The sequence below is a fragment of the Phalacrocorax aristotelis genome, chromosome 2 (genome assembly GCF_949628215.1).
Source record: "Phalacrocorax aristotelis chromosome 2, bGulAri2.1, whole genome shotgun sequence".
NCBI classification, from domain to species: domain Eukaryota; kingdom Metazoa; phylum Chordata; class Aves; order Suliformes; family Phalacrocoracidae; genus Phalacrocorax; species Phalacrocorax aristotelis.
Window position 1 is genome coordinate 31,124,448 of NC_134277.1, and position 12,119 is coordinate 31,136,566.

General features: G+C 41.9%; 1 protein-coding gene across 1 annotated transcript in view; it reads left to right on the forward strand.

Moving 5' to 3' along the window:
• Positions 1-12,119, forward strand: part of SCIN (scinderin) — a 55,798-nt gene that overhangs the window by 13,014 nt on the left and 30,665 nt on the right. The window contains exon 4 of the mRNA XM_075082938.1: positions 9,488-9,637. Coding sequence (XP_074939039.1) covers positions 9,488-9,637 — 150 coding nt within the window. The remainder of the gene's footprint in view (positions 1-9,487; positions 9,638-12,119) is intronic.

The following is a 12,119-nucleotide window of genomic DNA, read 5'->3' on the forward strand; positions in this document are numbered from 1 at the left end:
AATGACCATGAAGAGAATGAATGGAGTCTCAGCTGAGTGCACGCCAATTATTTTGATAGTAGCATGATAAGTATAAAAGCTTTTCCCATATTCGTGCATGTTCTGTCTGCCTCTAGCTTTGCTGGTTTTTTCTACTTCCCTCAAGAAGTGGTCTCTTAGATTCATTCACACATGAGCATTAGGAGTGCAGGCTCCCTTGGGCACTCTGTATCACAGCTGCTCTTCTCCTAACCCACCATTCTGTCCAAGCCTCAACAGCCTTTCTTCTACGCACCCACTGTGAAACCACTCCAGTGGCTTTCTGTGATGTTGTTATTTGCCCAAGTTCTGATCAGCTTCTTTCTAATAAATGGAAGCAGCTAAGCCTAAGAGAAGAGAGGAATTAAGGCAGTAATAACTTTACAAACCTTTTCTTGCATTTAGCCCTTTTGTATGAGTTGGGGGAGTAAAGAGAATTAGTATGGTGTTTCACATGAGTGAGGAAATTTAGCTGAAGGACTTCTTTTTGTGCTAAGCCTCTCTGCCTCATAGCTGTGCCTCTGTAGCTAACGTGGTTTGTAGGAACAGAAGGCAACATGTCCTGACTGACATACATTAAGTCAGCGTAAGTTACATCATGTTGATGTGACAGGATGCACACTATAGATTTAGATGACTCTCAACTAAAAGTGGTAATGTTTTTTTAAATTGAGGTGCAGTTACATTCTGGGAGCATGTTCTGGTGTAGGTGTGGGCAAAGGTGGACAGGTTTAGGGTACATCAGGACCTGCCAACAAAGAATGGAGGTACACCAGCTTGTGATACTTGGCTTAAAGTCTTTCCTTAATGAGAGCTTAAATTTTTATTTTAATATTTTTAAGATTGGTGAGACTTAACCTCTTAAATATTTCACTGCTATTTTCTACCAGACTTGAAGTTTCACAACACATTTGCTTCGTTCATCAGATTGATGAATTTCATTTTGAAATGTTCAAAGAGTTGCACAACCTATTTAATTTGTTTAGCTTTTTAATGTCTCTTCATGTAAGAGAATGCAAATTGGCCATTACAGTACGGGCCTGGAAATTACTAGGTAATTCAACAAAGATACAGGGTTAAAACACTTGTATCCTCAGGACAGGTTTGTAACTAGAACAAAACTGAGTTCTCCACAGATTTAAGTTTCTTGGCTTTTGATTTCATTGTCCTGGCTAATATACACACAAAATTTGTGAACTCCGCACCAGGATGCGGAGTATATTTTCATTTGTCTCCAAACAGAGCAGGCTGCCAGTTGGATACAGAGGTGGCTGTGTTAGAAGGGAAAATTTGTTATTATGTCACTTCTGAAATAAGCAATTTGTTTGTTTGTTTTTCCTTTTCTTGCTCTATGTGCCATTGGGGTCTGGAGCAGGAAGGCAGGAGGAGTGCTTTCACAATCCCCCTCCTTACAAGGAAAAGTGCCAAGGTACTCTTACTCAGAGTTACACGAGCCGTGCATAATCATCCTGCTGCACATTTCTGCATAGAAGCTAAACACTGAGTCATTTTTAATGTGCTGTAGAAATATCAAGTGACTTGCTCAAGGTCAATTTGCAGGCCAGAGGCTATCAGGAATGAAAGTAGTGAATCCTGCTACTCTATAACTAGAAGACCAAACCGTGCCCTAGAAATGTGCAGATGAGGAGAGACCTTGCTATGACCACAGTGTGCGTGGCACAGACCCTGTTTGCCTGCCTGACTCCCTTCAGGGTGGTCATTGTGATTATTCATGATACCATTTGCTCACCCTCAGCTGCTAATTGTCCCACTGTGATCCAACAAGTATATTGATATCAACAACCATTAATATCAGGTAGCAGAATTGCTCTCTTCCATAGCACATCTCTCAAACTCTGTTAAAGAAGTAATAAAAAAAAATGCTGCTAGTACAAACTTCTGAAAATAAACTGGGTTTGGCACAGGAATTACTGATGAATGAAGTTCCTTTTGAGGGGAGTGAACACTTGAAGCCTGTTTTCATTTTAATGGAAACATTTTTTTGTCAGCCCGCCAATTCAAAATAAGTTTAGCAAAACAAGCCTAAAAATAGTGAAGGTGTAGTACAGCTAAGAAATTGTGAAAGCACTGAGTGAGCTAAAGCTAAATACCAGATTATGGCCCTAGTTGAGCACTTTTTTATATATATATATATATGTGTGTGTGTGTCTCTAAAAATAAACATGAGTAATAAAAAACAAGCCAAAAGCTCAATGGTCTGTTGGACATGGTTGGATAACTAGCTGACTATATTTCAGGTAAATTCAGTTCTAAATGTTAGCCTTGTCAAGAAGTGGCTTTAACTTTTAAAAATCTCATTTTCTGGCTTTAAATTGTTAAAAATCCAATCTGCCTAGAGATTGAAATGGGTAAGTTATGTCAGGAAGACAAACTTGTAAATATCCAGCTAAACTTCTACCATTTGGCCTCTAAGTTAGATACAGTTAAAAATAATTGAGATTATTTTACTTCAGAAGAGAAAATAAACTAAGTCTAAGCTCCTGAAAGCTTGTAGCACTGAATACTTAAGGTATTTGTTTAGTGCTCATAGTAAATGCAGCAAAATATATATACTTTGGGACACTTTCATGACTTGTGGCTGCTCACCTCCTTCTATTAGATTATACAGTACATGAAGTTTAGCTTTCAGGGTTTTAATAAAGAATACTGTCTTTATCCTCTAGTGCTGAAAAGAGTCAGATTCTTGTTTCTCTAGCTTTTAAAATCAGTATTTTTTTTAAATAACCAGCGAAGATGGAGCTTATAGCAATGGTATGGCTTATCCATGTGAACTCCAGATCAAGGATGTTTTCAGACACTGCTCGTTGATTGAAGTTTTGTTATATGGCAGGAGAAAACCTTACCACACAAAGATTCTCAATGTTACAGCTAACAAAATGTCATTTTAAAAAAAAAACTTTAATTTAGGCCACATTGTATTGTGGGAATGTTTCAGAAGTTTAGGACTGTGGACTCCATAAGGAAAATAATGAAGTCTGCAAATCAAGAAATCTGAAATCCAATACTGTAGATTTTTAAAGGTTGTCATTCTTCCTCAGGCTCATTTGAAGGCTAGAGCCAGTAAGCTGTAGGAAAGCTCAGTTTAGTCACTTGCTGACTGAAGGCAAACTGGGACAGTATTCTGTGAACATAGGGTAGCTAGGGTGCAATGTGCAATGGGACCTTTAGGAGATGCTAAGAAAAGAAAATGTGAGTTTATTGTCTGAGAAGTAAAGGCATTTGCAACTTGCAGTGACAATTTAAGTCTCACAATATCCTTTATGGTCAGTACAGTAAACACTATTAATTTTGTAGATGAGAATACTTGTTTGAGGTTGCATGGCCAGTTACCAAAAGACCGAGAGAAGGCTGACACGTACAGCTGAAACTGAACTCCCTCTGGGGAGGTTGGCTAGGGAGACAGGGCCGCTGCTCAGGAACTGGCTGGGTGCTGGTCAGTGGGTGGTGAGCAATTGCATTGTGCATCACTTCTTTTGTATATTCTTTTATCATTATTACGACTTTCCCTTCCTTTTCTGTCCTATTAAACTGTCTTTATCCCAACCCACCAGTTGTCTCACTTTTCTAATTCTCTTCCACCAGCCCTCTGGTGGGGAATGAGCGAGTGGCTGTGTGGTGTTTAACTGCCTGCTGGGTTGAATCATGACAGTCCTTTTTTGGCACCCAACAAGGGGCTTGAGATAACGGCAGATCTGACCAGACCATGTTAAATCAAATTTGTTACAAGCACTCCTTATTAGTTTGGTAGTCGCTGGTTGCAATGTTGATTTATTTGCTGCCAGAGTTGTGCTTGTTCTCAGAGTTGTTAGGTAACACCTTACTTGCTGGATATGTTCCCCGTAGTGCTGTTTATCATCTCTGGGAGCTGGATTAAGGTTAGCATTTTGCTGTGTAACACTAACGCTGGTTTATGATATGATAAAATTACTGGTCGTGAGAGTAATCTGGTATTTGTACTCAGCATTGCAGTCATTTCCGTACCATAAGAACCATAATTACTCTGTTTACCTTTTCTCCTTGGAGAACCAATCTATGGGAGAGGAAAGGGGGGGGACACTTTCTCTGCTTCCCTTCTCCTCCAGGCTAGTTACAACAGCTCTTGAGAATTCTGAATAACCTTGGGATGTTCAAACCAGTATGTTCCTATTTCTGTGTCTCCTGAATGTATTTCAGGTCTTGTTTAAGTTTAAACAACTATTTAACAACAACACCCAGAGATCTGCCATCAGGCTGAATAGTTATGAGTGGCACGGAGTGTGGGATACTATGGGCAAGTACCTAGGGCAGTGGGCACCCCCAGTGTTTTGGAACTTCACGCCTGAACAAGTGCAGAATCCTGAAAAACTAGTAAAATATTTGGAAAAAGTATGCTGTCACCTTGGCGATTCCAGAGAGACACAAATCACTGCAATGTGCTGGGGCCTGGCCCCTGCCTACTAAGCCCTGCTCAACACTATTCAGAACCCTTGAGGGGAAGAGAAGGTGTCTGGATCTGGTGACAAAATGACAGGCACTGTGGCTACTCCAACCCCAGAGACAGGTACTGCAGCAGAACCAGAGAACCAACCTGTGCTGGAATCCATTGCCCTATACACAGGAAGAAATTCTGGAAGCCAAAGTCAGTTTGTTTAGTAAAGGAAGAAACTCCTACTATGAACAGGAAGGGGGAAGGAGTGGACGAGGCAGGCTACTCTGAAGCAGGGCCATCACAAGAGGAGGAGGAAGAGGCAGATTTCAAATGATGCAGTAACCACCTCAGTGAAGTGGGTGTCCATAGCAAGCAATAGGATGAGAGGAAATGGCCTCAAGTTGCACCAGGGGAGGTTTAGATTGGATATGAGGAAAAATTTATTCTCTGAAAGGGTTGTCAAACATTGGAACAGGCTGCCCAGCAGAGTGGTTGAATCACCATCTCTGGAGGTATTTAAAAGATGTATACATGTGGTGCCTAGGGATGTGGTTTAGCGGTGGACTTGGAAGTGCTAGGTTGGACTTGATGATCTTAAGGGTCTTTTCCAACTTAAAAAATTCTATGATTCTATTCTGTGATCCCTATCCCTGAGTGAGCTGTGAGACAGGCGAAAAGATTTCAGCCATCATCCCAGCAAGCACATTGTCACCTGGCTGCTCCGGTGCTGGGATAACGGAGCGAGTAGCCTGGAATTAGATAGGGAAGCCAAGCAGCTGGGATCTCTTTCTAGGGAAGGGGGCATTAGCAAGTGATTGGAAAAAGGGCACAAGCCCTCAGCCTCTGGAGGAGACTCCTGTAAGATGTGAAGGAAAGGTATCCCTTCAAGGTAGGTGTTATATGTCACCCAGCCAAGAGGACTACCGTGGAGAGAGGTATCCACTACCTAAAGGAATTAGCCATGCTGGAGGTGATTTATGATGACCTGGACATCAAGTAGTTATCCAAAGATCAGATGAAGTCAAGTGCACACAACCCACGTGGTGGAAATTTGTACAGAGTGCACCATCGTCATATGCCGACTCACTGGCAGTAACGACCTGGAAAGATGGAGATGGACAAGTGGTGGATGAATTGGCTGGCCAACTCCAGCCTAACCACCTGGTTAGTCAACACTAGGGGATCTGCCAACTGAGCTGGCCCTGCCCAGTCAAAACTTTTATGTACTGCGGAAGGCGATAAGTCACTGTAGTGCACATAAAAAATATGCTGGGGAAGACAGTCTGGGTTATTCCTGCCTCGGGCAAAGGCAAACCCATCTGTGCTTTTGCTCAAGGACCTGGGTGCACTTGGTAGATAACGTGGAAGGATGTGAAATTCTGATGTGTACCTCAAAAGCATTTGATTTTGGGTAAGAATAGCCAATGATTTGAACTGTATTTTGTTAATGGCTATATAATACTGTATGTCATCACTACCATGGTTGCTATATGCCATATCAATGGTATCACAGTAAGACCCACCCAAATAATGACAAATGAATTTTGATGAAACCCAGAAAACTGCAGTGGTGATGGAACCAGAACTAGCTTCAGTACGCAACAGTCCAACGCTGCACACCATCTCTCCTGCCCTGAAGGACTCTTATGACAGATGGAGCCCAAAGTCATGGACTGAATTAACAGACATTTTAGAGGGATGGCCCATAGACTTAGGGAATGATATCTGTGTGTATATATCAACAGACAGGAAAGGTGGTGGTGATTAATGGGGATGTATTGGAAAGTGTGCGACCTGGGCATGACGTAGATGGTATAGAATAAGAAGTGGATATTACAGAATCAGAGTCACAGAATGGTAGGGGTTACAAGGGACCTCTGGAGATCATCATATTGTCCTAGTTTTGGCTGGGATAGAGTTAATTTTCTTCCTAGTAGACAGTATAGTGCTGTGTTTTGGATTTAGGATGAGAATAATGTTGATAACACACTGATTTTTTAGTTGTTGCTGAGCAGTGCTTACTGTCAGGAGTTTTCAGCTTCTCATACTGCTCTGCCAGCAAAGAGGCTGGGGTGCACAAGAAGCTGGAAGGGGATACAGCCAGGACAGCTGACCCAAACTGGCCAAGGGATATTCCATGTCATATGACGTCATGCTGTACAAAAAAACCGGGGAGGTTGGCTGGGAGGGCAGGGCTGCCGCCCAGGAACTGGCTGGGCATCAGTCAGCAGGTGGTGACCAATTGCATTGTGCATCACTTGTTTTGTATATTCTTTTATCATTATTACTACTTTCCCTTCCTTTTATGTTCTATTAAACTCTCTTTATCTCAACCCATGAGTTTTACCTCTTTTTCCGATTCTCTCCCCCATCCCGCTGGCAGGGAGTGAGCGAGTGGCTGTGTGGCATTTAGCTGCCTGCTGGCTTTAAACTACGACAGCAGCATACATACTGAGATAAGGCAATAGCTGCCAACCTGTTCAGCTAATTCTCTATAAATGTCTTCTTCCTCTTCCTTTCTGCTTCTATAGGCTGTGGGAAATGAAGAATTCCAATTTATTGCTGCTGTATCTCTAGTGATGCCTGTTTTCTCACATAATTTCAAATAAGCTCAATAGGAGGTAGGACAATATGAGAATGAGTAAGTTTGAGTGCTAAAATTCTCAGAAACTAGAGGAGTTTGTGTTTTGGGAAGTCTCCCAAAACCTGGGAGAGAGTGGCTGAAGCAGTGCATGGCTATAACTGTATTCAAAAATCTGCTCAAATTGAAAGTTTTTACTTTCTACAAACTCAAGGCAGTCTTTCATTAATTCTTTAGAAAATTCTGTTTCCCTGAGTATGCACAGATATTTTCTTTTCCTGTGGAAATGTTGAAAGTCAAATTTAAGATACGGTTCAGACCTGAAGCCAAGTATGTCTCCAGAGTCTGGATACTTAGGAAGCCGACAGTATTTAAACCAGAACTTGGAAGCAGATCTGTTTTTTAATTGTCTTAAGCCTACAGTCAAGTTGCTAAAGGCAAGCTGAAAACCTCACAGCTTTCACTGCATGACATATGCAAGTTGAAAGGGATCCAGGTCTGGGAATCTGTGTAATCCTGATGTAAGCTTAAAAATCCGTCTTTGAAGGATGCTTCCAAAGAGAAGGGAACTTGGCTGTGAGATCACTGAGTTTGGGGTTTTTTTCTGTCCAAGCTGGTGAAAAGTATCAGGTTACCTAGCACTGTTCCACATGCAGACGGCATCGTTAGCTGCCTTCTGAAAGTCTGCATCTGCTAGTGCTGAGAAACTGTACTTCATCTCTCACTTGTCTCAAGCCACCATTTCCTGTACTATTAAATAACAATAGTGGTCAGCAGAAATAGCTTAAAAAGCGTTTTTGAACGAAACATGTTCTCATCCAAAATCTGTTTTATACAGTTGTATATGCATTGTAAAAATAAGACCCCTGTAGTTTACTCAGGGAGGGCTCTGATTAAATCCTTGTTATTTGCATTGTAGATGAACACAAACCAGTTCAACTTCTTTTGAAACTGAAAATTACTGTGTACCTTTATTGCTGTACTATTTGGGCTATTTGATAGAATCATGTGCGGCAGAATCAAATTACTTTGCTCCAGAAGAAGGGAGGGGGAGAAAAAAGCAACCAGCCAAGCTGACTAATTTCCTTTGAGTAGCTCCTTCCAGCTCAGCCTCTAGTGGCTCTGCAGCTTATGTTCTGCCTCTTTTTAGTAATTCTCATCAACACTCTCGTCAAGACATTTTTTATTCTGAAATGCTGTGCATTCAGGATGAATAATGCGACTTGCCAAAACTGGGGGTCCTTGGTCTGTGGTGTGATTGGATTAGGTGACCTGTCTTAGGCTGGTTCTGGTGGCGCTCCTTCCTTAGAAGCTCCTTGGGAACAGGCTCCGTTCTTGTTGAACTGTGCTTTCCCCAACATGTGCAGGGCATACGCAATCACTACCATTCAGCCAGATGAGAGGAAGGCCTTGACGGCCTGTAAGATGATATCTAGGAGTGGGCTACTGCCACCAGAGTGCTTGCTCATCTACATGAAGAGCTGCTACTGTGCTGTCCGAGGAACTCTTTGTAAAGGTGGCAACCAGTGCCGGGTGGATAGCCCCTGCAGCAGCAGCTTACTCCTAACTGCTGTGTTTCTTGAATGGAGGCATCTTTTACAGATGTGTCTCTTGCCTGTATAAATTTTAGTCAGTTCCTGAGGCAGGAAGCGGCACCAGGTACATGTTCATCGTCTGCTGGAGAGAAACTTGGTGGTTTAACTGACGAGAAAAACTGCGTATTCCTGATCTGTAAATCTTTAGAAGTAATTTATAAAGACATTTGTACTAACTACAGTTGGAAGGGCTTGCATTAATCAGAGGTTAATAAACTTTTATGAGCATTGGATCAGCTGTACACTGAGGAAGAATCTTCCAGTGAAGAAGAGTTTTTATTTAAAATGCCTACGTCATCTGTTTGCACTCGAGCTGGTTTTGTTTGCTGCAGCAGAGTGCGTGACAATATCATTATACAGCAAAAAGTCACCAAAATGAAAACTGGATTGAAAGATCTAACATTACCTTTTAGTAGCAGATACAGTCAGGGTTTTCCCTGAGATTTTGAAATTACTTTGTTTCTTGCCACAGATGAGAAGCAGCACTGCTGAAGTAGCATAGGAGAGGAACTGGCAGATAAGAAATAAAAACAATTTGCAGTAGGAAATTGAGGCGTTTCAGGTTCCTTAGCTGAAGATATATCTGTATTTGGGATAAAACTCAGTCAAACCGAAACTCTGACTATTCTGAGATGGAGCTATCTGCTAATATGTGGATGCTAAATTACATTACATAAATATCTTGCATATTACAAATATCTAGGTGATGCAGCAAATCTCTTCTGAAAAGTATTTCTGAAAGATGTAACTTCACTGATGTTCTGGTGGTTTAAGTGCAAAAACAATTATTACTAATATATTAATTTCATAATTTTGTTCATTGTTGAATCTTATTGCTAATGTGTGTGCTTTTAATTATTTTAGGAAATCTATCAGTGGTGTGGCTCATCATGCAATAAATATGAACGTCTGAAGGCTACTCAAGTTGCTGTTGGCATTCGGGACAATGAACGAAATGGGAGGTCTCAATTAATTACTGTGGAAGATGGGAGTGAACCACGCCAGCTCATAGAGGTATTGTAATATGTGCAGCAGTTACTGACATAGCTGTGAACAAAATGCATTTATACCTCAGGAACTAAATAGGATTGGGCTCAAACTTTATGTTCTTCAGGGACTCCAGTAAATCAGATTTAGGTTAGGGTAGGCCAGTTTATACTTGTTTTCCCTCCTTATCCAAGCAGTAGTATGTTTATTGGGAAGTAAAGTCTGAGATAATCAATCATCTGAGAATACTTTTTTAAGAACTAAATGTTTACTTTTTTTGAATTAGCTGTAGGGTGACTGAATTAACCACACTATCTGCAGTTCTGTATGAGGGAAGGGCAGCATCAAGGTGGGACAGCACTGAACAAGAGGAAGTGTGTAGAATTACTGTGTCTGTGATATCAACAAACGTAGCAAAGTGCATGGAGATGCATGGGGCCAAACACCCTGCTTTGCATCACCACTTCTACTACAAACTCTTACGCACCTAGTCTCTAGTAACCCTAGTAAGACCCTTCCTCATATGTTTAGAAAGTTTGACCATTTATTCAAAAAACAGAATTCAGATTTCAGAACTGAGCTGATCAGAGTGCAAAAAAAAATTCCCAATTTATGGAGTTTTCATATCTCGAAAAAAAATTATCGAGCACTGAGTCGTTGGAGGCCACATACTAATAAAAGCATTGTCACTTGGCATTTGCGTGCGAAATTAAGCTTTTTCCATTCATTCTCTAAAAAGAAGGAAGAGGGAAGCAGGGTTATAAGCAGTGCTTCAAAAAAATGGGGAATTGTACAATTAGAATATTAACTTGTACTTCAGATAAACTTCAGGAAGTAATGCTAATGGTGCATGCAGATATGCCATTATTTTTGATGGTGCTCACGTTTGGTTTTGTCACATGGAGTATAACTAATTATTGCCTAAGCATCAAATCGTGCCAGGTGCTGAGCCACCAGCCCTTGGCCATGCTAGCAGTGGTGATGCCTTTGGGTGATTTGTCCATCTGTTTGCAAAGACTTTTTGGCCGCGGGTGTGAGTACAGATGTGGCTGTGCTCAGGAGTAGGGGAGGTGGCACCCAGTGCACTGGAGATTTTTGAAGGAAAAAAAAAAAACCCAATCCCTGGCCTTTTACTTCCATGTACAGACTTCTCACACCAGCTCTGATGTGGCATGTATTTCACACCTATAACTTCTATGAAAAGAGTACAGGCTGACAATCACAGACCAACCTCCTGCTCCTTATTTGAATCACGGTGTTGGGTTGCAGCCTGCTGCGGGCCGCGGCTGGGTGGCACCGTGGGAACCTGCTGGCAGGGTCCCGTGGCAGCAGCCTCCTACTGCCAAGCCCATCCCAGGGTTACTGCTCGAGGCTCTGCACGGGGCTTCCGATAAGCTCACGTGTGAGTTGGGAACAGCTGCACTTTGCACCTCTTATCTGACTAAGGTGCAGACGCGAAGTCAGACTCCTGTGCTGCCGCAGCAAGGACGCAGGCCCACCACCGGGATGGCCATCAGGAAGCCGGCTGCCTCCTCCTCCTGACAGGCTATGAGTGGCAGGGAGATGCTGGCCTCGCCCCTGCATTTGTTTGCCAGACTATTTCAGCTGTGTGCAACTGTTGTTTTGTAGCAACCTTGATACATGATTAAGAGCAGGAAAAATGCCAAGGCTGCATTTTGATCCGGTAGTGCATTGTTACTGTATCAGGAAATAAATCTTTTCTTCACTTGTTCAGCAGTGTATAAAGAAGTAAAGAAGCTTTTCCTTTTGGACTGTGAATATAGAAAGAAGAAAAATGGGTAGTTAATGCAAGTAGAATCATGGCTTTTATTGCCACCACTGTAATAAGCCTGATTTGAGTGAGTTTGTCAGCAGCCAGGGCTTACCTTCTAGCCTTGCTTTTGGAAGTGCTGCTCATGCAATGGGGTCTGCAGCTCAGCTGTAGTTGTCCCGCTCCAAGCTCTGAAATGTGCTGCTAATAAACCAGGAGGGTAGTTACCTCACAAACATATAAAAACTGTTAATCCCTATTCCTGTTCAAATTGTGTCCAGTTTCTCGTGTTCTTCATTTTGATCTCTCCTTGCTGCTACAAAATTGTCTCTTCACTTGCTGTACCACTTGCTGAGGCTGACTGCTCTGAAACTAGCATTGTGCTTGTTTCTTCCCTCCACATCAGGAAGGATGGATTTTTGCCATCTCCAGCTTTCTTAGAAAAAGGTTGATTTATTCTCTAGCAAAAAGAAGTATGTACTTTTAATATTCGTTTTGTCACCTGGTATATCACTGAAATCAGAATGAGATTTCCTAAAATTATCTCCTCTGAAAAAGGAGTTAATTCCTCTCTCATGAACTAGAAATACACCTCCTTTAGTATTAGTGGCTTAACTTGCTCATGCTGCACTGCTAGAAAAGTGTTCACCAGGCAGGGGCTGACGTGCCCACCATGAGTACCAACATAAAGAGGAAACTGATCTTATCCCTGCTCTGTAAGCACAGAGTTGTGGCTCT